Here is a 27160-nt window from a genome sequence, read left to right on the forward strand (position 1 = left end):
AATGTCCCATTATGATAAATCATAATGGGAAAGAATACAAAAAAGAATGTATATATAATCAAATCACTTTGTCGTACAGCAAAAAACTGGCACAACATTGTAAATCAACTATACTTTAATAAAAATAATAAAGATCACATCAGGGTATGCAGAATCAAGGAGGTAGCTTTTAAAACGGATAAAATTTGTGTGCACACTGCACAAGTAATACTTGAAGCGTTGCTGCCGGGGGCTGTAGACCCAGTTGTCCTTAACACCTTCTTTGACAGGTCAGCTCTTATCCTTGAACAGCAAGTGGTAGGTGGGCTACCATTGAGCTATGAGAAACCTTAACAAAATGCCTAGTGACCCCGAGGCCCCCAAAGCAAATACTTCCTGATCTGATGGGATTTTTCAACCAGTTTTTGTTGCAGAGGGCCATCTCTAAAGAGAAGATGGAAGAACCAAGCCACTTCACATAGCATAAATGTTCAACAAGGAGCACCTTTTCCCAAAAAGTTATTCTGAGCATGTAACAAATCCGACACCAGGGAAAGTGCAAACATATATATGTGATGTTTAAAAATCAGCAGCATAAGGCAGTCCTGATCTCTGTCACTCACCCTAGAATTTGCTGCACTGGGTATTTTATGCATGATCACACTTCTGTTATCAATCTCCATAATGGAGGGCAATCAGTTTTCCTTTTCTTAGACTCTAGTTAATAACAGCAATACTTGAATAAACACATTGAAAAATTCGATAAGCTCATTTTGGGGCCACACAGTGATAAAAACTATAACATCTTGGAGAATAACTTGGCAGTATGAAACGGGATAAAATCATTTCAGGAATTTTTCATCTCCTAGATGGGATTTTGTGCCCTTATTGGCATTTTAAAAAATTAACTGGAGTTGGAAGATTCCCTAGATTCAAGCATAAACTGGGCAATGTTAATGTGGGTCATGCTGGACCACCATAGGGGGATCAAAGGGTCTTTTGCTGGGTAAAGGTTTGAGAGAAAGGATCAATAAACCAGCAGACCCTGAACATAAGCAGGGCATGGGCTGGGCAAGAGGAGATTGACCAACTTGACCAGGGGAGAAAGTGACGGTAAACTGGTCAGTGTCCACTTCTGAAGTCGAAAAGAGAATAAGAACTTAAATTAATTCCATACACCAAGCCAGACTGGAGGTTTAAGAGCCTTGAGACATCAGCCGACCCTCCCCTTTATTATCTAGTCTGGGACAACACCCTTGGAAGCCCTGGCTCTATGCTAGGCATCCTAGCCTCATCCACAGAGTGCCCATTTGGTCATGGCATTGTTTCTGCATGAATGCAACAGTCCCACCAGTCCAGGAGAAGTCCCTGGAGCTCAGAAATGAGGAGGGGAAAGGGAAAGCTATGGTGTTTTCGTATTTTTAACTCTTATAGCTTATAGCTCTTATAGCTCAACCCTTCAGCTTGAAGGGCTTAGATGTCAAATTGGCATCATTAAATTTTTCTCATGCAAGTCTGAGGGAAAAAAAAACAGAAAGCAGAATGAGTCCTAAGAACAAGGGGAGGGTAGAAGGATGGGAGGGAGGGTGGATAGAAGGGAGACAGACCAGGGAGGGAGAGAGGATGGGGAGGAAGAAAAGAGAGTCAGAAAATATTTTCCCAAGAAGAAAAGTGAACCCAGGAGAGCTGAGCTGGGGGTGTAAGCCCTCATCTGCAAGTGTCAGATCGAGAAGTCTCTGCATCACCAGGCAGCTGCTCACCTCCACCCGGAATGAAAAGTGAGTCATAGGCCCAGCACAAGTCCAGCCTCCGGGTGCCTCCCAGTAAACCCTGACCAGTGTTTCAGAGAGAGGAGTTCAACAAAACATGGGCCCTGCTCCCAGCAGGGCTCTGCCTTCCACCGGAGAGGCCAAGAGCAATGACTCTGAGCCACCTCGTCCAAGTCACTGTCACCAGATCCAACAAGGGCAGAGAAAGAGGCAAAACCTCAGGCAGCTGGAAACATGCTGTCTAAAGCCATACAGATGACAGGGAGCCTTTCCCCTAGGGCGGCTCTGAGGGGCAGAGCGCCCAGCGGCTGCCTCATCAGGTGCAGGGCTGTGAGCTCCACTGCAAGCCAGCAGCAGCAGGGGCTGGGGAAAGGGGGGCAAGCACTGCCTTTTGAGGATGCAGAAATGATTCCCGGGAAGAAATGATCTGCCTGGAGACTCGAGCTAAGGTCTTTCTGCTCCCTAACATCCTTTGACGTTAAACCCAATGCTATGTCTTTACAGCTTGAATGAGAGGTTAAACAATGTCAAATGATAACAATTTCTAAGCTTTGTGATTATAATCCAAAACCGTTCTGCACCATCTCAAATATTTCTTAGTGGATTATGGCAAAGATCAAACCAGTCGATCCTAAAGGAAATCAACCCTGAATATTCATTGGAAGGACTGATGCTGAAGCTCCAATACTCTGGCCACCTGATGCGAAGAGTCGACTCATTAGAAAAGATCCTGAGGCTGGGAAAAATTGACGGCAGGAGGAGAAGGGGACAATAGAGGACGAGATGGTTGGATGGCATCACCAACTCAATGGACACGAGTCTAAGCAAGCTCTGGGAGATGGTGAAGGACAGGGAGGCCTGGCGTGCTGCAGTTCGTGGGGTCGCAAATAGTCAACATGACTGAGTGACTGAACAACAAATGGCAAAGAACACTTAATCAGTTTTAGCACTAGACTGGCATTGCCCATTCACCCATTCCCAGAATGCTCACTGATCAACCCAAGAACAACATTAAGTTGTGATATAAAGTGAAAAGAAAAATTCTCAGAATCTTGCTTTTCTTTAGACCCCTAAAAGGATCCCACAGAGCAGAATCCAGCTGAGTTACTATGAAGACCAACTTTGACACATAAATGTTGGAAGGCAGGGAGAAAAGAGTATGTTTATGAATTACTGTCCTCTTAATCACAGGGTTTTATAACACAGAAAACAAAACTGACTTGAAGAGAATAAACAAATGATTCTAAGATACCACACTGAAGAAAAAAAGGTTTTAATGTGACACTGCATAAATTTTAAAACATACAAATTCATACACTCACACAGACACACACACAAACTATGTTTACCAAGTACTATGTGAACAATTTGTTGGTTATTCATCATTTTAAGTAGTTTGCCCAACTGATATCCTCCTGTATTACAGAAATAGAGTATATTATTTTGAAGAAGGTAAAAAATGGAAAATCTCCTCCACACACAACTGAATGTCACTCCTTCAACAATCTGTACTGAAGACCAGTATACACAAGGTCCGCCCTGGATCCTGATGAAGCGCCCCAAACGTGCCCCAAGACACCTGCCAATGGGTAGCTGCATATCCAGTGGGTGGGCAGGGCAGACAGAACAGGCTAAGGGGCAGTGTGCCATGTCGAAGGCAAGTCCCGCTCTTAGCATCCCAGGAAGTGAGACCTTGAAACACTGAGATGATGAGAGAAGACTTTAGGAAGGAGATTTTATTTAATTTTTTTTTAAATTTTTTTATTATTATTTTTTTTTACTTTACAATATTGTATTGGTTTTGCCATACATCAACATGCATCCGCCACAGGTGTACACGTGTTCCCCATCCTGAACGCCCCTCCCACCTCCCTCCCCATACCATCCCTCTGGGTCATCCCAGTGCACCAGCCTAGGAAGGAGATTTTAGAATGGAGCTGGGCAGGAAGAAACAGCAGCCTTGTGGAGGTCTAGAACCTGAGGAAGAGCAGAGACCTGTAACTTAGGAACATGCAGTTGAGTGACATCAGATGTTACAAGCACACACTGAGGTCCATCACTCTCAACACTCAGCTAAGAGTGTTGCCACATGTAACATGCACTCATGCTCAGTCCTGCCTGATTCTTTGTAACCCCCTGGACTGCAGCCCGCCAGGCTCCACTGCCCATGGAATTTTCCAGGCAAGAATACTGGAGTGGGTTGCCATTTCCTCCTCCCGGCGATCTTCCTGATTCAGGGACTGAATCTGCGTTTCATGTCTCCTGCGTTGGCAGGCGTATTCTTTGCCACTGAGCCACTTGGGAAGCCCCTAGACTTTTGCAATCCACACTAAATCTTGCTTTATACGAAGTGCCCAGGATACTGATTTCTTGAGGATTCACTGGAATTAAAAGCAAACTAGAAATACACGGTCACAATGACTCATGGATATGAGTTACATCATCTCTGCACACAGTGGGGAGGAGTGGTGACAGGTCACCCTCATGGGCAGCCCACAGGGCTCACTCCAGCTCAGCTCAGCTCAGCTCTGATCATCCTTCATCACCTGGCCTCCACCCTGTGGACTCCTGACTTCAGACCAAGTCTAAATTCACTACATTCTACCTCTCTGGCTGGAAAGGTCAACTCTCACCCTTTAGTTACAGGAAACAGAGGGGGGCAATTTCTTCTGGAGGTTTTTTAAGGCAAACAGATTCCTAACTGTCCTTCTACCATGAGCAGAAGGCTAACACTACTACTGATTCTGTTACTATCTACAAATATGATTTAGCCGTGGATACAGTTGATGGTACAGGGATAACCAGAGGGATTCTTATGAATTCTCAGAGCCTCTGCACTTCAGGGACAGTCATCAGTATGTCTGAGTTTTTGTTTTCAACTATAACACCGAACTTCTGTCTGAAAACTCTCAGATAATGATGCATACGGCTTTCAAGAGATGAGGTTAGAAAGAGGATATATGATATTCTAGATGTGAGATGCCGATATCAAATAGCAGAAATGAAAGAACATATTATTAGCTATTTTTGTTTTTTAATGGAACTTGCCCACTTCTGTGCGCTCCCCAGAAATGCCTCAGAGTTGCGCTGTGGCCAGAAGCCTAAATGAGGTCTCAGAAAAGATAATGGAGCTTTAATGATGGAAATAGTAAGAAAATTAAATCTAATCATGTTCCATTAAGCATACTCTTAGCTCCCATTTTTACCAAATTATTTTATGATGATTTCGCCTCTGTCTATTGTAACAACCTTTTACAGCAATTTGATTTGCAAGCATAAACAAGTCTCGTTTATTTTCTACTATGAAACCCAGTGGGATTAATAAGATGAGATGGATCCTCTAAAATTTTACCCATTCTAGCAATCAGGAAGTAACCATTCAGAGAGATGAATATTTTGTTTTATATTTATTTGGGAGGAAAATGTTACACTCTAATTAGAGTCATATTCAACAGTAATGTATTACCTGCTTAGACAACGTTCAGCCAGGCAGCTCCTCCTAGACCAGACTTGAAAGGGAGCCACAGTCATCCCCCCATCAGGAGCTGGTGGCTCCCACGCTACTGGCCACTTCACCCTCTCAGGCCTTCAGCCCCCACGCCTGCCCCCCTCCCGCTCTGTGATGTGCTGCTATCCTGTTTGGAGTCTTGTGTTATTAATGACCAGACGTGCAGGACTGTCTGCTTCCAGCGAAACACTCCTGCGAGCCAGCTAGTTGTGAGTCCTCGAGCGCTTGAGTTGTGAACAATCACACGATCTGTTGAGGGGCACGCAAATGACTATCAACAATCACGCATCCTGTCATGGGACACGCAGAGGAAGATGGGAGAGGCTGTTCATTCTGGACTCTGCAGAGAACAGAAGTGCCTGTCCAAATAGGCAGGTGGGGCTTCAAATATTCTTTCCAAAGCATGTTTACTTGCACAATGTGTCATGATGAAAAAGATGTAAATTCTTAACTAGAATCACAACTTGCTAATTAAATGAGTCTTGGGGCCAAATCCTGACGGACACTATCAAGAAATAAAGAATTTGGGAGGAAAAATTCTTATTTAGAAAGAATGGTATCCATGGAAGAAGAGGTTGGGGGAATAGTATATGATCACCAGACATAAATTTATACCAGTTTTCTATTCTAACTTTGTATTAAGGTCTGAAGAGAAAGAACAAAAAACAGAAAAGACAAGATAACAAGGAAACAATTTCAACTAGAGATCATAAAATGTAATAAGTTCATAATGATTACTAATATGCAAACACCCAAGGGACTTCCCTGGTGGCCCAGTGGCTACGACTCCACACTCCCAATACAAGGGGGCCAGGTTCGATCCCTGCTCAGGGAACTAGATCCCACATGCCACAACTAAAGTTCCCACATGCCGTAATGAAAACCCAGCAAAGCCAAACAAATACACAAAAATAAATATTTTCAAAAATATGTAAATACCCAATAACATAGCCACAACTTCCAGAAATCAGGATAAATGAATACAAACACATGGAAACACACTAAGAATATGTTACTACAGACCACCTCCTTTCATCTAAGCTAGGACACTGGTGTGGCAATGCACAACAGCACGCTCTATGAACTGTATCTTAGAGCTGAATGTCAAATTCTAACCTCTATAGCGAATGAGAGAACAATTTCCAAGCATACACAGAGAATTCATGAAAATTCACCATAGCAGGCAGAAAGAAAACGTCGATAAATTTTGCCCCAAATAAAAATTCTTCAGTGCAATTATTCGATACTATTAATTAATTTAAAAACCAGTTTTTCTTAAATGCCATTTTTTAAACCCTTAAGGGAAATATAGACCCAAACTGCAAAGTTTTATGAAAATAATGGTAAAGAAAACATAAAATATTAGTATCTATGGAATACTGCTCAATTTATCAGAGAGAAATATGCAGCATTAGATACCTACAACAACAACAAAAAATACATATATACTCAATTTTAAAAGCTAAGGAAAACATGAAGTTACCAAGACAAAGCAAAAGGATGAAATTCAAAAAGATAAAAGAATTTAATGAATGAATTTAATTTAATGAATTTACTTCTGTCTCGAGTAGGATATAATACGTCACACAGACCAAAAATATCACTTTAAAACAACCAGAAAACTCCAGAAAAATTACAAAATCAAATCTGTACAGATAACAGAGAGCTACAAGAGCACCAAGAAGTGAACTAAAATTCCAGAAAGTACAAAACTTTTCCAGGATGAACTGATGCTTCCAAATATTTTCCTCCCAGGGGCTTTGCTGGTTCTGGATGCTGGCTGAAAGTTAGTTCAGTACCTACTAAAGACATGAGAAACCAGCAACAATTTTAAAGGTTGTGTCAAGGCTATGGTTTTTCCAGTGGTCATGTATGGATGTGAGAGTTGGACTGTGAAGAAGGCTGAGCACAGAAGAATTGATGCTTTTGAACTGTGGTGTTGGAGAAGACTCTTGAGAGTCCCTTGGACTGCAAGGAGACCCAACCAGTCCATTCTGAAGGAGATCAGCCCTGGGATTTCTTTGGAAGGACTGATGCTAAAGCTGAAACTCCAGTATCTGGCCACCTCATGCGAAGAGCTGACTCACTGGAAAAGCCTCTGATGCTGGGGCGGCTGTGACAATTTCTTAAAATGACAATGAAGCTTTGCAGCATCACTGGGTTCTCCCATCCACAAATGATTTCTCTGTAGCTTGCCATTCTGTTTTGAGAGCATTTTACCCACGGAAGTTCTTTCAAACTTGGAGTCAGTCTTCTCAAACCCTGCTACTCCTTTATCAACTAAGTCCTCTGTTGTCATTTAACAGTCTTCTCAGCATCTTCACCAGGAGTAGATTCCATCTCAAGAAACCACTTTCTCTGCTCACCCCAAGAAGGAACTTCTCAGCTGTGGAAGTTTAATCATGAGATTGCAGCAATTCTATCACATCTTTAAGCTCCACTTCTAGTTCTCTTGCTGTTTATGCTACATCAGCAGTTACTTCTCCCACTGAGTTATGAACTTAGTCATCCATGAGGGTTGGAACCAACTTCTTTCAAACTCCTGTTCATATTGGTATTTTGACCTCTTCCCATGAATCATGAATGATCTTAGTGGCATCCAGAGTGGTAAATCTTTTCCAGGTTTTCAAATGACTTTTGCCCAGACCCTTCAGAAAGATCACTACCTATGGCAGTTACAGCCCTATGAAATGCATTTTATAAAGAGTAAGACTTAACAGATGTTCACAAGGGGTCTCAGCAGGGCTACAGTCAAGGTGTTGAGAGGGCCAAATTCCTTCTGGATGCTCAAGAGAAAAATTTCCTTGTACCAACCAGGTTCTAAAGGCCTCCTGCATTTCTTGGTTTATATTCCCTTTTTCACATCACTTCAACCTCTTTCACCATCATACCTCCTTTTCTGACTCTACTGCCTCCCTTCTTCCCTTATAAAACCTTTGTGATTACACTGGACCACTCAGATACTCCACAATAGTCTCTCCATCTCAAGAGCCTTAACCCCATCTGCAAAGTCCCTTTTTATCAGGCACGCGGACGCACGCTCGGTCACTGAGTCATGTCCAACTCTTTGCGACACCATGGACTGTAGCCCGCCAGGCTCCTCTGTCCATGGGCTTTCCCAGGCAAGAATACTGGAGTGGGTTGCCATTTCCTCCTCCAGTGGATCTTTCCCACCCAGGGTTCCAACCTGTGTCTCCTACACTGACAGGCAGATTCTTCACCACTGAGCCACCTGGGAAGCCCTGCCTTTTGTCATAAAGGGTAACATATTCACAGGTCCTGAGCATTAGGAAGCGGATGCCTTGGGGCTGGGGAATATGACTGCCAACCACAGGAGAAGGGGAGGAACAGCTATGGGTCAGCAACTATCAGAGTTTGCCATCCTCTATCTATATTCCCCCACCACTCATCAGGTTCATTCCCTCCCCTCTACAAGTGTTATAGAGGAAAGGAAAACAAGTGCTTTCTTTGTATTTGACTATGAAAAAAAAGACTGTCTTCTAAAAACTAAAGTAAATAAATAAAGACTTAAAAGTTGAAACTACTCCTTGATCCATGGGCGGCAGAATCGATGTTGTGTTAGCAGGCATGAGAACAATGTTACTCTGGTTGTACATCTCCATCAAAGCTCTTGGGTGACTAGGTGCATTGTCAATGAGCAGTAACGTATTTTGAAATGAAAATTTTTTCCTGAGGTCTCAACAGTAGGCATAAAAAAATTTAGCAAACCACATTGGAAACAGATGTGCTGTCATCCAGGCTTTCCTGTTGCATTTATAGAGCACAGGCCAAAGACTCAGCCTAATCCTTAAGGGCCCTAGGATTTTTGAAATGGTAAATGAGCACTGGCTTTACCTTAAAGTCACCAGCTTCATCAGCTCCTAACAAGACAGTCCGTCTGTCCTCTGAAGCTTTCAAGTCAGGCACTGACTTCTCTCGAGTTATGAAAGTCCCAGATGACATCTTCTTCCAGGAGAAGGCTGTTCTGTCTACGTTGAAAATCTATTGATTCTTCTGGGTAACTTGCTGCAGCTTCTACATCAGCACTTGCCGCTTCATCTTGCACTTCTATGTTACAAAGATGTTAAACCCCATGAACCATCTCTGCTAGCTTCAAATTTTTCTTCTGCAGCTTTCTCACCTCTCTCAGCCTTCCTTGAACTCAGGAGCATTCGGATATGACTCTGGGTTAGGCTCTGGCTTAAGGGAATGTTGTCGTTAGTTTTATCTTCCATCCAGACCATTCATACATTCTCCACATCAGCAATTAAGCAGCTTACTTTCTTAGCATTCATGTGTTCAGTGGAGTAGCACTTCTAATATTCTTCAAGAACATTTCCTTTGCATTCACAACTTGGCTACCTGTTTGACAAGAGGCCCAACTTTCAACCCATCACAGGGTTCAGCACGCTTTCCTCACAAGCTCAGTCATGTCTAGCTTTTGATTTAAAGTTGAGAGATGTGTGACTCGTCCTTCCACCTGAACACTTAGAGGCCACTGTAAGATTATTAACTGACCTAACTTCAATATTGTCTTCTCAGGGAACAGAGAGGCTTGAAGAGAGGGAAAGAGATGGGGGAGCCACTGGTCACTGGAGCAGTCGGAAGACTCACAACATTTTATCAATCAAGTTTACGATCTTCCATGTGCATGGCTGGTGATATCCCAAAACAATTACAACAGCAACAGCAAAGATCACTGATCACTGTAACAAGTAAAATAACAAAAAAAGTTTGAAATAGTGTGAGAATGACCAAAATGTGACACAAAGACAGTGAAGTCAGCAAAAAGAAAAAATAAATGCTACTGGAAAAATGGCGCTGATAAGATGTGCTCCCACCGAGTCACAGACTTTTATTCTCTAACTCTATTTACATTTGATTAAAATTTTATTTCCACAATTATCACTTGGTGTTTCCCTGCTGAACTTTTTCAATCTCTTTTCTGATCATCCACTTTTGTATTAATAAAACATCCCGTGGGTTTATCATTGGGAGATGATGAGGATACACAACTACACATTTTGCTGTCTAAGCCTGAACTGACATACAGTGACAAACCACCAATAGACTTTGCAATAGGCCACTCATTGTCATGTAGCATCTGTTATTCACTTAGTGAAGTGTTGATTAAAGAGCCAGCAGAGAATTGTGTACTTAATGCAATTGCTCACAGTTTATATACCACCATAAGTGAAATCTCAGTTGTTGCTAGGAAACTTGAGTTACTTAACTAAACCATGGTAATTAAAATGCATGCATACTGGAATCATGCAAAGAAATTTACTTCATATCTAAATCAGAAATGATACAGAGAGACACACACCCTGACCTTCTCCAGGGGATCTTCCCAACCCAGGGGTTGAACTCAGGTCGCCTGCATTGCAGGTGGATTCTTTATCATCTGAGCCACCAGGGAAGCTCAGAAACAAACACAGAATACACTAAATGTTAAGTCCAATTATCTCTGGGTACACAGTTATAGCTAATTTCTATTCTTTGGGCTTTTCTGTGTATTTTAGTTTTTATACAATGAAGATCTAAATGTAACACCTGTACAAAAGGGAAAATCAATTATTTTATGTAAAGGACAACAGTAAGTGATGCTAGTGGTAAAGAACCCGCCTGCCAATGACATAAGAGACACAGGTTCGATTCCTGCATGGAGAAGATCCCCTGGAGAAGGGAATAGCAATCCATTCCAGTATCCTTGCCTGGAAAATTTCATGGACAGAGGAGCCTGGCAGGCTACAGTCCATGGGGCTGCAAAGAATAGAACATGACCGAAGCAACTTAGCACACACAGTAAGTTTTTTAAACTGGTGATCTAGGATGTTATCGTTTTCTGGTATAGAACATGTAGAGTTTTCAACTCATACAAACCAGCAGAGATCAGAACATGATGATTTTTTTTGATGAATTTCCTTTGCTAAATACTGATTAAATGTCACAGTGACGAATTGATCTAATGCCAGTAAATATGTTCTAGTTTTTTTCCTTTTCCAGTGAACAGACTATCACATTTACTTCCTCTTTCAAGTTCTTTGACTCCTAAAGCAGTGATGGGTTTCATAAATATACTGTAACATTTAACGAGGGTGGGGGGGATGTCATTGCTCATTTCTCTACATATTTACATCATAAAAATTATGACATAAATTATTTGTGCTCAATAATATAAGTGCAGTGAGTTTGCCTGAGAAAATATCAAAGGAAAAATGTGGATTGTGCATATCAACAAGTATACAAACATGTACGTACTTTGTACACACATGGTCAAGGCACAAAACAACACAAAGAAACAGAAACTCGTACTACCCTTGGCTTGGCTTAGGAGTTTATCAAACTCTATCCACAGATCATGGCAAGTGTTTTACTCTAGAATGGCCCCTCAATTTGAAATGTAAAAGAGGAAATACATGCAGAAATAACAGTGTACAAAATAATATTACCATTAAGTTGACTACTTACACAATTGTTTTCTGGTAGACCCATTAACAGTCCCACCCTAGTTTTTTGGTGAGTGTATTTTTCTTAAGCAATTAATATCATTAATTTCATTAATGATGGACAAACTAGCCACACACAAAAAAGGACATTCAGTTGCCACTGAGTAATACAGCACCGTAAATCCACACTGCAAAACGTGAATGTTGCCACAGGCCACTAAAGTCCAAATTTGTTTTTGCTCTTTAACTAAACCCAAGTCATGCATGCAAGATACAAGCCAAACTGCATGACTCAGTTGACATTTTTAATTTTTTTGGGGGGGGGGAGGTGTTTCTCAAGAATTAACCATTAGCACTGACCATGACTCCATGTAAGTGGGATTTTAATGTCTAATCTATTAGCGAACAACGTGGTCCTCTAGGTAGCACATCAATTCCAAGGCTTCATCATAAGGAATTCATTACAAATACTGACATATGGAACATTCTATGAAGATATTGAACAGATTAAATTCTTCCTGGGAAGACATCATTCATCTCTAGGTCATAAACCATTCTGCAGCTAGGCTGACCTAAAGAAAGGTATGCTGGCATAATAAAAGGTAAGGAATTTTATTTACAGATAGGTTTTGGAAAGGGGCCACTTGCAATGCCAATCTCAGTAGAACAAAAGGTTCCCCAATGATATGCTTTTTGTCTCCCTACCCATCCTCATTTCCACGAACTAATGTCTCATATAATGGAGGCTTCCGTTTCTCTCAGACACAATGAGTCACATAACAATCCCTTAGAAGAAACAACAGGCTTGTGTTACTGAACTTTTTCTTGTAGACCCCAACTGCCTAGGCTCTAATGAGCAAAGTTTTCTGAAAAGGAAATCTCTGAAAAGTCCCTGCAGAGAAATCAGACATCTTGGTGCCTCTCTTAATCCATTCTAGTGGTGATAATAATCATCATGGAGGAGGAAAGGGCAATCCTGGAAATGTGGCATTCTTCTCTCCCCAACAGGAACTGGCACGACAGGGTAGATTTCAATGCCTCATCTCATTTGAGCAAAACCATTATTATTCATTAAATACGTAAGGCTAACAGAAAGGATACAAATGAAAATTAGAAAAAGAATGTAGAGACTGACACATTATCCTCATTTCTACGTTCATAACATAATTACTGAGCATCTATTCTGTCACCAGATGCTATTCTTGTGCTAACCATATTCATACTATAATCTCATGTCCAGGGAAGCCCTGACCTACAGTGGCTGTAGAGCTGAGTCATCATAGTGTGAGAAAGTAATTCCTCATATGCCACTAAAAGTCTATTCATTTTTCTTCCTAAGAAAGCCAGAATTTACAGAACTTAAACAACCTTAATAGAGAAGGTCCAGGTTTTTAATTTTCTATAAAATTGATTTTTAGTAAAAATATATAACAGTACTAAAACATCTGAAGAGGAAGAATGAGGAAAAGATGAAGTGAAAGTCTAAATTTTTAAGTGTGGAACTTTCACTAAAATAGAGGTTAAATAAATTTAAGTGAGCGAGAAAGTTTGGGACGAGACCTGAATATGCATATCTCTTCACATCATGTTAAAAGTGGCTTCTTCCAAACCGTGGAGATGGATGGGCTACTTACAACACAGGGCAGAAATGAATATTCAATAGTAACAGAGACAGCAGACTAATGGTGAACAATACAGACTCTGAAGCAAGAGGGAACCAAGTCTTACTAGCCTGTGATCCTGGACAAGTACTTAACCTCTCTGTGTCTCCTCGTTCTTCACTGCTACAGTCAGGGAGCGGGGAAGAGGAAAGCTGCTTCGTCAGGTTGTTAGGAGGATTAGAAGTCAACATGCATAAAGTACCTTGTATATACCAAACACCCTAAGTATGTGTTAAATCATTCAATATTGGAGAAAAACAATTTTAGATCTTTATTTCAAATCACACTCCTAAGTGAATTTTAAGTAGATTCAAAAGTCTAATGTTAAAAAATAAAATCACGACCATAAGACAGAGAGAGAAATGTTTTTCAAATTAGAAGTGGAGAAAGTATTTTAAAGTCTAAAATCAAAATCAAACTCTTAAAATATATAGAAATGACTTCAAAATTATTTAAAACATCTGTCTAAAAATCAACAAATACAACTGAAAATCAAATGACAAACTAAGCAAATATTTAGGTCATATGTGACAAAATTAATGTAATTAACATATAAAGAGCTCTTATACTAAGAAAATGATAGGTATGTATATCCAAAAATGGGCAAAGGCTATGAATAGGCAATCAATAGAAAAAGTAAATAAAATTTCTAGTAATGTCACCCATTCTTCCAGGTGCTGGGGTTTCAGTGCTGAAGATGAGAGAGTGTTCCTACTCTCATGGAGCTTAAATGTTTCTGAGTGAAGACACAAAACTGATAAAGAATCAAGAAATATTTCAAAAAGTGTAAAGGGCTATATTAAGAACTAAAATCGTGTGATCTGACAGTGACTAAGTAAATACCAGGTTGGTGGGAAGAAGAACCTCCCACGAAATTAGATTTAAACTTGAATGATGTGTGGGTTTACCAGCCATATCAAGGTGAGGGGAAAGCATTTCAGGGAAATGGTCCCAAGTGGATATTAGCTTGACAATGTAAAAACAAGACAACCGCCGTGGTTGAAGTAGATGATGGGGTGGGTGGCGAGAGGTGCAAGGAAGAGATGATGTGGCCTTGGTGAGTCTGAATAAAGAGGTCTGGTTTTATTTCCAGTTGGATGTGACGCCCTGGCATGTTTTAAACTAGAGACGGATATATATCATTTTCATCTAGGAAGGTAAAAGCCGGCTGCTATTTGGAGCACAGATGCTAAGAAAAAGAAACGTTGAAGCACAGAAATAAGCCGGGACACATGGGCCATCCAGGTAAGCTAGGACAGTGACCTGGATACAGTGGTGGTAACAGAGATGGAAAAAGTAGGCAAATGACATATGTTTGGGAGAAGAATAAAAGAAAATACAATCTGGGATCGTCGTACATGGATGAAGAGAGGTAAACTGTACAGAGATGGAGAAAACTACAGAAGCAAGAGTTGGGGTATGGGTAAGGAAGGGCAGTGGGCTCAGAATGTAAAGGCCTCTTTGGCTACATGAAGTCTGAGATACTTCTAAGGCACCTATATGGAGATTTCCAATGTGCGGTTGAACACCAGACTCTGACTCCAAAGGAAAGATGAAAGTTGGACATAAGATCTGGAAGTCTGCAGCGGATACTGAGAATGCTATCCGATGAGGCGTGATACACTGATCAGGTCAGATGACAGGGGCACACTCAAAAGGACTCAGCAGAAAATACCGAGTGAAGGGAGTCGTCACAGGTGTGCAGACAGCCAGCAGGGCGGTGAGGCACCCAGGGGCCAGCAGAGACCACCCTTAGGCCCCAAGTGACAAGGCAAAGGACCGTGTTGCCACAGCCCAGGAGGAGCTGGAGTCACAGAGGAGGGGACCCCAGACAGGAACTGAAGTTATAATGGAATTCAGCCACTGCCAGGACAATCCACTAAGGCGGGAGGCAATGAGGAAAGGGAGTGCCTGACCTTGTTCTCCTCCCGTCCCCTTCACCCTGATCAGGCCAGCACCGACTACTGGCAGAACCCAAAAGAAGCCTGAAGCCAAGGGGACCAGGTGCCCACAGGCTGGGCGCATGAGGGAGCACAAGGGATGGACAGAATGTTAGAATTAAGACAGCCGAGGTATTGAGTGGCTAGCCACATGAAAACAAAAGTCACCAACAATGGTGACGGCAGTAGCCACAGGAAGAAAGCAAGTGAGCTAGACCCCGGGGCAAGCTTGCTCAGCATGGGCAGTACTGACATTTGCAGCTAAGGAGCCCCGTGTTGTGGGGCCTGTCCTGCGTCTTACTAGTAGCATCCCTGAACTCCACCTCAAGACAGAGGCAGCAGCACACCCGAGTCCTCCTCACAGCCCCTCAGGTTGGTGGCCAGGCTTAAGAAAAGCAGACTGCTCCATTAGGATTTGGGAGTGAAATCCACCGAGTGCCCCTGTTTTCAGGCAGCACAGAGGTGACTAGGAAGGGGTGTCCCACACAGAGGTTCTGCTGTCTCCCCCAACCCGGTGGTAGGGCACCATGGAAAAGCCTTAAGGGACTAACGTCCCTGCACCATCCATCGACAACCCAAGACCTCACTCTTCTTCTGTAGCTGGACTGTCCTGAAGGATTCTTGGGGACAACTCAACAGGGTTCAAGGCTTCTTTTCTCCATGTGGACCACACAGAGGGGCTTTTCTTCCTTAGGATCAAAACCTGCAGGGCTTTGCACCAGTCAACATGGCAAATTGAACATCTATCTTTTATAGCTTAAGAAAAATGTAGTTTTCTAGACTTAATTCCCTTTCCCTGCCCTTCCTTCCATAGCATACCCCAGGCTGGGTTCTTTAGACAGACAGTCCAGTCTCCCGTATAGACAAGTCCTGGTGACACCCACCAATGAACTCAGTCAGTGGCCAACTTGTGTCGTCCTCTGCCTTCACCGCCCAGGCCACAGACACTGAGGTTCGGAGGGGCAGTTTTCTGGGCAGGTAAGAAGACAGCACCACCCGCAGGCAAACATTCCACTCTGGTGACCTTCCCTAGATCATTAGTTTATCACTAGACCACTGAAAAGGGGCCAGAAAAAGAAACACACTCCTCAAAACACAAACTGAAGAGATTTATGGGGAGGGGAGCGGAGGATCTCCACAGAGGTAAAGGCTGCAATTCATAATGTAATGAGTGTCAAAAAGGGAAAAATAAAAACATGCTTCTTGAAATGTAGACCCCTAAATTAAAAAAATAATGGCAACTTCCTTTAAAAAAAAAACTCATTTCCAAGCATGATTTTCACTACTGGCAATCCCTGACTCCCCAAAAAACTCAAGTTAATGAACCTTAAGAGTCCCAAGGCCTCTGAGGGCTGAGTGGACCCACTGAACATGACAGGAATCCTCAATATGCAAAACTAATCAAGATTCACCCGGGTCCCAGGTGACCTCACTCCCACCCTGAGCTGCCTCCATCACAGGGAGAAAGGCCTGGCTTCATTTCAGCTGCAACCCCTACCATCCATCTCAACAGTTTTACAGCAATACACGCTTTCTACACTAAACCTTCTGAAATATTAGTTGTAGCTCAACTGCAGCTATGGAAAACTATAACACATTTTATAGCGAAGTAAAAGAAAATCCCAGTGATTCAACAGATACAGAGCATCTGAGGAGACCAGACAGGGGGAGAGAGATGTATGTGATCAATCTCCCGGAGCACATGAGTAATGTATTTCTAACAGAAGCCTGTCGTGGAGAGCAAAATGAATCATCTTTACTATGAAACCTAGAAATGGCCAGAGTAACGATGGCATAACAGGAAGTACTAACATGTAAGTCATGAGGGCCAGCCGTCAGGATAACAAGACCATGGTTTCTGCTTCAACCGATTTAGATCAAGAATCACCATGTGAATTTTAATGTAAGAAAACATCAAATATCTGTGGATATCTGTATCACCTACCAAATACATAAACATGGAAAGATCCAGGCAGATGTCCAAGTCAGTCTCATCTGCTGCTTCTACCAAGACTGCTCTGTGGTGTTCCTCATGACCATTTACCTGGCAGGCTTATTATAAACTCTGGTGAACAGTATTCCCTTAGCAGGACCACACACTTAGTAGGTTAACACAGAAGTGTTATTTTGCAGTTTTGGAGGTCAGAACTCCAAGGCAGGTCTCCCTGAACTGACGTCAAGATGTCAGCAGAGCTCCATTTCTTCCTGGAAGTCATCTCCTTCCATTTTCCAGTTTTGGGAGGCTGCAGCATCCCTTGGGCTGGGGCCCCTGGGCCAGCAGGGGCTACCCAGTTCCTACACATCTCATCAGGTTACTCTGAAAACTCCTCCTGCCTCCTCCTTGAACAGGTAAGAATCCCGTGATTATACAAGGCCCACTTGGATAAGCCAAGAAAATGTCAACTTTAATTCCATCTACAATCTTAGATTCCCACTGCATGTGCACAGGTTTTAGGAATTAGAATGTGGACATCTCAGTGGGGAGGCAACATTTTTCCTACCATGAGTGCAAACTCTCTCAACACCATCCTACCCACAGCATAGGAGAGAATCTACATTAACACATAAAAAGCTTGCTCAGAGAAGGCATTTTTAAAATGGGAATGTCAGTGAGTAATAACTACTGGTTACTACCTACAAAAATAAAAAGTATTGGAAGAGGAGCTAAGATGGCGGAGGAATAGGATGGGGAGACCACTTTCTCCCCCACAAATTCATCAAAAGAACATTTAAACGCTGAGTAAATTCCACAAAACAACTTCTGAATGCTGGCAGAGGACATCAGGCACCCAGAAAAGCAGCCCATTGTCTTCGAAAGGAGGTAGAAAAAATATACAAGACAAAAAAAGAGACAAAAGAGGGAGGGACGGAGCCCCATCCCGGGAAGGGAGTCTTAAAAAAAGAGCAGTTTCAAAACACCAGGAAACACTCTCACTGCTGAGTCTGTGTGGAGCCTTGGAAGCACAGAGGGCAACATAACAGGGAGGAAAAATAAATAAATAATTAAAACCCATAGATTATGAGCCCAACGGTAACTCCCCCAGCTGAGAAGCAGCGCAGACGCCTGCACCCGCCACTAGCAGGCAGGGGCTGGGCAGGGAGGCCCGGGCTGCATCGCCTAGATTAAGGATCGGGCCTGAATGCCCCGAGCACTATCTGAGCGAACTAACTTGGGCTAGCAAACCAGACTGTGGGATAACTACCATGTGAAAAGCCAGCCCTAACCTAAGACACCACCAGGCTGGCGCACAGAACGAAGGACTGAACAGAGATAGCCAGCTACACACCATCCTCCTCCGGTGACAGGCTGCCAGAGCCGGAAGAGGGCAATCGCAGCCCCAGAGAGACATTATCTACAAAACTGCAAGCAGGCTTCTTTGCTAACTAAGACTTCTTGGGGTTCTGGACAGTCAACATCCTCCTGAGAAGGTGCGCCAGTTGTACACCCAGAAAACTGAGCGGCAGGGAAGGGGGAGGCGATAAGTCGCAGCGACCGCGCTCCCCAAACACTTCACCTGAGCTGCTTGGACCTGGGAACGGCACAAAACGCAGGCCCAACCGACTCTGCGCCTCTGAGGACCACCCGAGTGCCTGAACCTGAGCGGCTTAGACCTGGGAGGTGCATGCAGCCCAGGGCCGGCCTCAGACAGTTCCCGGTGGAGCAACCTAGAGCCCGAGCAGTGTGGGCAGGGAGGGTACACGCGCCGTGAGCGGGGGCAGGCCCAGTGTGGCTGAGGCACTGCGAGCACACGCCAGTGTTATTTGTTTGCAGCATCCCTCCCTCCCCACAGCGCGTGAGCCTAAAAAAAAAAAGAAAAAAAAGTGTCCACCACCGCCCCCTTTGTGTCAGGGCGGAAATCAGACACTGAAGAGACCAGCAAACAGAAGAAGCTAAAACAGAGGGAATCGCCTTGGAAGTGACAGGTGCAATATATTAAAACCCCATCGTTAGTACCGACTACATAGGAAGGGGCCTATAGATCTTGAGAAACATAAGCCAGACCAAGGAACTATCAGAAAATGAACTGACCCCACAATACCCACAATACCACCAGAGAAAGTCCTAGATATATTTTTACTATTTTTACAAATATTCTTTCTTTTTTTTTTTTAATTAAAAAAAAAAATCTTAAGTCCTCTATTACTCCTTTAATTTTCACTTTTATAACGTACTATTACTTTGCAAAAAAAAAAAAAAAGACGCTATTTTTTTAAAAGCAAACTTCATATATATTTTTTTAATAATTTTTGTGACTTTGTTTTTCTCTTTCTTTTTCTTCTTATTTTCTTTAACATTGTATTTTTGAAATTCCAAACTCTACTCTAGATTTTTAATTTTTGCTTTTTGGTATTTGTTATCAATTTTGTACCTTTAAGAACCCAATCTTTAGTACCCATTTTTACTTGGGAGCGAGATTACTGGCTTGACTGCTCTCTCCCCCTTTGGACTCTCCTTATTCCCCACCAGGTCTCCTCCCTAACCCCTCTCTTCTCTACCCAATTCTGTGAATTTCTGTGTGTTCCAGATGGTGGAGAACACTTAGGGAACTGATTACTGGCTGGAATTGTCTCTCTCCTTTTGATTCCCCGCTTTTATCCTCCTGGCCACCTCTGTCTCCTTCTTCCCTCTTCTCTTCTCTGTATAACTCCATGAACATCTCTGAGCGGTCCAGTTGTGGAGTGCACATAGGGAACTGATTACTGGCTAGCCTGCTCTCTCCTCTATTGATTCCACCTCATCTCATTTGAGTCACCTCTAACTCCCTCCTCCCTCTTCTCTTCTCCCTGTAACTCTGTGAACCTCTCTGGGTGTCCCTCACTGTGGAGAAACTTTTCATCTTTAACCTAGATGTTTTATCAATGGTGCTGTATAGAAGGAGAAGTTTTGAGACTACTGTAAAAATAAAACTGAAAACCACAAGCAGGAGGCTTAAGTCCAAACCCTGACTCCAGGGAACTCCTGACTCCAGGGAACATTAATTGACAGGAGCGCCTCAAACGCCTCCATACCTACACTGAAACCAAGCACCACCCAAGGGCCAACAAGTTCCAGGGCAAGACATACCACGCAATTTTTCCAGCAACACCGGAACACAGCCCTGAGCTCCAATATACAGGCTGCCCAAGTTACTTCAAAACCATAGACATCTCATAACTCATTACTGGACACTTCATTGCACTCCAGAGAGAAGAAATCCAGCTCCACCCACCAGAACACTGACACAAGCTTCCCTAACCAGGAAACCTTGACAAGCCACCTGTACAAACCCACCCACAGTGAGGAAACTTCACAATAAAGAGAACACCACAAACTGCCAGAATACATAAAGGACACCCCAAACTCAGCAATATAAACAAGATGAAGAGACAGAGGAATACCCAGCAGGTAAAGGAACAGGATAAATGCCCACCAAACCAAACCAAAGAGGAAGAGACAGGGAATCTACCTGATAAAGAATTCCGAATAATGATAGTGAAAATGATCCAAAATCTTGAATTCAAAATGGAATCACAGATAAACAGTCTGGAGACAAGGATTGAGAAGATGCAAGAAAGGTTTAACAAGGACCTAGAAGAAATAAAAAAGAGTCAATATGTAATGAATAATCCAATAAATGAGATCAAAAACACTCTGGAGGCAACAAATAGTAGAATAACAGAGGCAGAAGATAGGATTAGTGAATTAGAAGATAGAATGGTAGAAATAAATGAATCAGAGAGGAAAAAAGGAAAACAAATTAAAAGAAATGAGGACAATCTCAGAGACCTCCAGGACAATATTAAACGCTACAACATTCGAATCATAGGAGTCCCAGAAGAAGAAGACAAAAAAAAAGACCATGAGAAAATACTTGAGGAGATAATAGTTGAAAACTTCCCTAAAATGGGGAAGGAAATAATCACCCAAGTCCAAGAAACCCAGAGAGTCCCAAATAGGATAAACCCAAGGCGAAACACCCCAAGACACATATTAATCAAATTAACAAAGATCAAACACAAAGAACAAATATTAAAAGCAGCAAGGGAAAAACAACAAATATCACACAAGGGAATTCCCATAAGGATAACAGCTGATCTTTCAATAGAAACTCTTCAAGCCAGGAGGGAATGGCAAGACATACTTAAAGCGATGAAAGAAAATAACCTACAGCCCAGATTACTGTACCCAGAAAGGATCTCATTCAAATATGAAGGAGGAATCAAAAGCTTTACAGACAAGCAAAAGCTGAGAGAATTCAGCACCACCAAACCAGCTCTCCAACAAATACTAAAGGATACTCTCTAGACAGGAAACACAAAAAGGGAGTATAAACTCGAACCCAAAACAATAAAGTAAATGGCAACAGGATCATACTTGTCAAAAGTTATCTTAAACGTAAATGGGTTGAATGCCCCAACCAAAAAAGGCTGGCTGAATGGATACAAAAACAAGACCCCTATGTATATTGTCTACAAGAGACCCACCTCAAAACAGGGGACACATACAGACTGAAAGTGAAGGGCTGGAAAAAGATTTTCCATGCAAATGGAGACCAAAAGAAAGCAGGAGTAGCAATACTCATATCAGATACAATAGACTTTAAAACAAAGGCTGTGAAAAGAGACAAAGAAGGACACTACATAATGATCAAAGAATCAATCCAAGAAGAAGATATAACAATTATAAATATATATGCACCCAACATGGGAGCACCGCAGTATGTAAGACAAATGCTAACAAGTATGAAAGGGGAAATTAACAATAACACAATAATAGTAAGAGACTTTAATACTCCACTCACACCTATGGATAGATCAACTAAACAGAAAATTAACAAGAAAACACAAACTTTAAATGATACAATAGACCAGTTAGACCTAATTGATATCTAGAGAACATTTCACCCCAAAACAATGAATTTCTCCTTTTTCTCAAGTGCACACGGAACCTTCTCCAGGATAGATCACATCCTAGGCCATAAAGCTAGCCTTGGTAAATTCAAAAAAAGTGAAATCATTCCAAGCATCTTTTCTGACCACAATGCAGTAAGATTAGATCTCAATTACAGGAGAAAAACTATTAAAAATTCCAACATATGGAGGCTGAACAACACGTTGCTGAATAACCAACAAATCACAGAAGAAAGCAAAAAAGAAATCAAAATATGCATAGAAATGAATGAAAATGAAAACACAACAATGCAAAACCTGTGGGATACAATAAAAGCAGTCCTAAAGGGAAAGTTCATAGCAATACAGGCATACCTCAAGAAACAAGAAAAAAGTCAAATAAATAACCTAACTCTACACCTAAAGCAACTAGAAAAGGAAGAAATGAAGAACCCCAGGGTTAGTAGAAGGAAAGAAATCTTAAAAATTAGGGCAGAAATAAATGCAAAACAAAAGAGACCATAGCAAAAATCAACAAAGCCAAAAGCTGGTTCTTTGAATACAAAAAACCTCAAACAGCCAAAGCAATCTTGAGAAAGAAAAATGGAACTGGAGGACTCAACCTGCCTGACTTCAGGCTCTACTACAAAGCCACAGTCATCAAGACAGTATGGTACTGGCACAAAGACAGAAATCTAGATCAATGGAACAAAATAGAAAGCCCAGAGATAAATCCACACACCTATGGACACCTTATCTTTGACAAAGGAGGCAAGAATATACAATGGATTAAAGACAATCTCTTTAACAAGTGGTGCTGGGAACTCTGGTCAACCACTTGTAAAAGAATGAAACTAGACCACTTTCTAACACCATACACAAAAATAAACTCAGAATGGATTAAAGATCTAAACATAAGACCAGAAACTATAAAACTCCTAAAGGAGAACATAGGCAAAACAGTCTCTGACATACATCACAGCAGGATCCTCTATGACCCATCTCCCAGAATATTGGAAATAAAAGCAAAAATAAACAAATGGGACCTAATTAAATTTAAAAGCTTCTGCACAAGAAAGGAAACGCTAAGCAAGGTGAAAAGACAGCCTTCAGAATGGGAGAAAATAATAGCAAATGAAGCAACTGACAAACAACTAATCTCAAAAATATACAAGCAACTCCTACAGCTCAATTCCAGAAAAATAAATGACCCAATCAAAAAATGGGCCAAAGAACTAAAGAGACATTTCTCCAAAGAAGACATACAAATGGCTAACAAACACATGAAAAGATGCTCAACATCACTCATTATCAGAGAAATGCAAATCAAAACCACTATGAGGTACCATTTCACGCCAGTCAGAATGGCTGCGATCCAAAAGTCTACAAGCAATAAATGCTGGAGAGGGTATGGAGAAAAGGGAACCCTCTTACACTGTTGGTGGGAATGCAAACTAGTACAGCCACTATGGAGAACAGTGTGGAGATTCCTTAAAAAACTGGAAATAGAACTGCCTTATGACCCAGCAATCCCACTGCTGGGCATACACACTGAGGAAACCAGAAGGGAAAGAGACACGTGTACCCCACTGTTCATCGCAGCACTGTTCATAATAGCCAGGTCATGGAAGCAACCTAGATGTCCATCAGCAGATGAATGGATAAGAAAGCTGTGGTACATATACACAATGGAGTACTACTCAGCCATTAAAAAGAATACATTTGAATCAGTTCTAATGAGGTGGATGAAACTGGAGCCGATTATACAGAGTGAAGTAAGCCAGAAAGAAAAACACCAATACAGTATACTAATGCATATATATGGAATTTAGAAAGATGGTAACAATAACCCTGTATACGAGACAGCAAAAGAGACACTGATGTATACAACAGTCTTTTGGACTCTGTGTGAGAGGGAGAGGGTGGGATGATTTGGGAGAATGGCATTGAAACATGTATAATATCATATATGAAACGAGTTGCCAGTCCAGGTTCGATGCACGATACTGGATGCTTGGGGCTGGTGCACTGGGATGACCCAGAGGGATGGTATGGGGAGGGAGGAGGGAGGAGGGTTCAGGATGGGGAACACGTGTATACCTGTGGCGGATTCATGTTGATATATGGCAAAACCAATACAATATTGTAAAGTTAAAAAATTAAAAACAAAAACAAACAAAATAAATAAATAAAAAGTATCTACTTAATATTGCTTGTTTTACTCACATGTTTGAAAATATGCTTTCCACACAAATGGTTCCCAAGCAGATCTTTCTAAAGTAAAGCTGACCATGTTAAATCCTTGGTTAACATTCTTCCATGGCTCACAGAGGACAGGAAGCAGAGTCTGAACTCCCCAGCAGGGACATAAAACCCTTCACAGTGTGGACCCCAAATACCTTCCCTTATCGTCAACCACCATCCCTTACACATCCACTCATCCCCTTACTCACTCACTCTCTGCGCATCTACTATCTACTATCAGCAATCCAAGAGCAGGGAAAACAATGGCAAACAAATATGACATCGCTCCTACTTCACAAAGTCAGAAATCTAGCGGTAGACTTTGTTAATCAACTAATCACCCAAAACAACCATAAAACTGCGAACTTTGACACGTGTTATTAAGGAGGACAGGGTGCTATGAACACTTGGGACAGAGACATCTCAGGTAACCCTTGAAAGAGACAGCTGGGAAGAGAGACGAGGACCCACTGGCAGCTGATGTTGGCAGGTGAGCAGAAAGTCACCTGAGCACAGGAAGGAGAGGCCTGCCAGCCACCCTCTGGGGAGCGGAGCAGAGCAAGCACACGCTTCTGCTGGTGAACACGGTCCAACGCACTCCCCAGCACAAGGGGGCTTCCCTCCTGGAAGGGGCGCTGATCTCCCCCAGCAGGGAGTTGGCCCCTTGTGTCTCTGTCATACTTTACACCGTTCCAAGTTACAGAGCTATAGAGCTCTGCCTGCCTCCACAGTGAACCATGAGCTCACTGAGGCCCAGACCTGTGCTCCATTTTCCTATGCCCAGAAGCGCCTGACAGCCAATGGGCTGAACAAGTACAATCGCATCACCACAGGCCACAGTCCACACCCCTACACAGTAATACTCTCCACTTGTCTCTCTGACACACACTGGGAAAATGGGTGTTGTTCTGGTTGATGCCTGTAATTTCTCAGAAGGAAAACTGATAAATGGATAAAAGCACTTACATCAAGAGACCAAGACAAGAACAAAACAATTCTAGTGAAAAGAGAAAAAGCAACGATTAATGATTTCTTAAATTAATGTAATAGAATGCAATCAGTTCGACTGGTAAATACCCAAGAACTAGAGATTGGGGAGGGGGAGGGGGGAACCATTAAACACTAGTTGTCTTAATGCAGACAAAATGAGAGAAGTCACAGGTACCCCAAATTAGGAAGAAGGGTAAATGTCCATATATGAAAATAAATATTTACATAATGTACTTTAATAGTGGAGTAGATATTCTAGAAAAATTCAAATTTCCAATGTAAATTAAAGAAGAAAAGAAACTTTGAAGAGTCAGTAACTAGGGGAGAAGTTTTAAAGTTGTGAAAGAGTAACTAAATGGGGAAAAGAAAGAAATCTGTATAGAGAATTCCAAATAATCGGTGTAGATACTCTGTCCTCAAGAAGCTAGAACTTAATCCTCACCCTTCGAGTGCCAGACCTGCCTAATGACTTGCTCCCTAAAGCAAAGTACAGAAATGGAGGGGCGGCAGGGGGGCAACCTCTAGAAAACTGACGGCCGCCAGCCACTTAATCAAGGTTAAAACACTTGGTGACAGTCTTGTCGACTGCAGACACCTTTGATACGATGTGATGAAAACAGTACTTCGGTCTGTAGTATTCCTCCCCCAAACCCGTAACAAGCTCATGAGAGAAAAAATGGACATATTCAAATTACATCATATTCTTCAAAACACCAGTAATGTTCAAAACTACCAAGGTCATTCAAAACATGTAATGTCTGAGGAAATGCCACAGCCTAGAGGAGATTAAGGAGACATGATAACTAAATACTGAAGTAATCCACAGGAAAACAGGAAGAAGAAAACAGAGAACTGGGGGGGGGGGGGGGGGAATGGGAAAAATTTTTAAAAAATGGCAAATTTAACATCTAACATATCAATAATTACATTAAATATAAAAGGTCTAAATGAACCACTGAAAAGACAGATTCGAAGAATGGATTAAGAAATAAAAATGACCGAACTACATGCTGCCTACAAGAAACTCATATAAACGATAACAATAAAGGGAGGCCAAACATTAAAAGGATAGAAAGAGAGACACTTTTCAAACATTAGTCAAAACAAAGCAGGTGTGGCTATACTGGTACCAGAAAACATACACTCTAGAGAAAAGAAAATTAAAAGGAACGCAGATATTACATAATGACAAAATAAGGATAAAATGACTTAAAATAACTAAGAAGACACAACAATCCTAAATATATATGAACCGAGAATAGAGATGCAAACACATTGAACTACAAACTGGGAAACAAGAGAAAGAAACAAATCCATAATTATAATTAAAGACTTAAACACCCCTCTTTCCCAACTAATAAGATAACTAGAAAGAAAATCAGCAATGTAGAACTAAACAGCACCACCATCCAACAGTCACTTCAACCAATAACCACAGAATACACATTCCTTTCAAGCATCCACAGAACATACACCAAAAGGCCATATTCTTGGCTATGAAACAAATCTCAAAAAATATACATAGATTGAATGATGCAGACAAGGTATACCAATGTAGATTTTCTGCTTCTGATAATGTACTAGAGTTAACACATTACCAACTGAGGGGTTTTTGCAGAGACTAAAGCCTGTGGCCAATGATTTGTTGAAAAAGTGAAAGGACTTGTTTGTAACTAAGTCCTTTCAAAAGTGTGCATGTTAAGTCCAGCACTGCATTAGAAGTAATAATGCATGACACCTTAACTATTCG

At 41.8% G+C, this 27160-nt stretch overlaps 1 protein-coding gene across 20 annotated transcripts in view; it reads right to left on the minus strand.

Moving 5' to 3' along the window:
• Positions 1–27160, minus strand: part of ULK4 (unc-51 like kinase 4) — a 509803-nt gene that overhangs the window by 248098 nt on the left and 234545 nt on the right. Inside the window, exon 32 of one of the 20 annotated variants that reach the window (XR_008706191.1) lies at positions 9775–9962. The exons of 17 other annotated variants lie outside the window; for them this stretch is intronic. Coding sequence is in view for 2 of the 3 variants with exons in the window: in XM_055558099.1 (XP_055414074.1) it covers positions 3675–3725 (51 nt within the window). In the remaining variant the exon portion in view is untranslated. Of the gene's footprint in view, positions 1–3659; positions 3726–5142; positions 5506–9774; positions 9963–27160 lie in introns of those variants that run through there. 2 more of the 20 variants (XM_055558099.1, XM_055558102.1) reach the window with 2 other exon arrangements.

This window comes from Bubalus kerabau, chromosome 20, assembly GCF_029407905.1.
Source record: "Bubalus kerabau isolate K-KA32 ecotype Philippines breed swamp buffalo chromosome 20, PCC_UOA_SB_1v2, whole genome shotgun sequence".
NCBI lineage: Eukaryota > Metazoa > Chordata > Mammalia > Artiodactyla > Bovidae > Bubalus > Bubalus kerabau.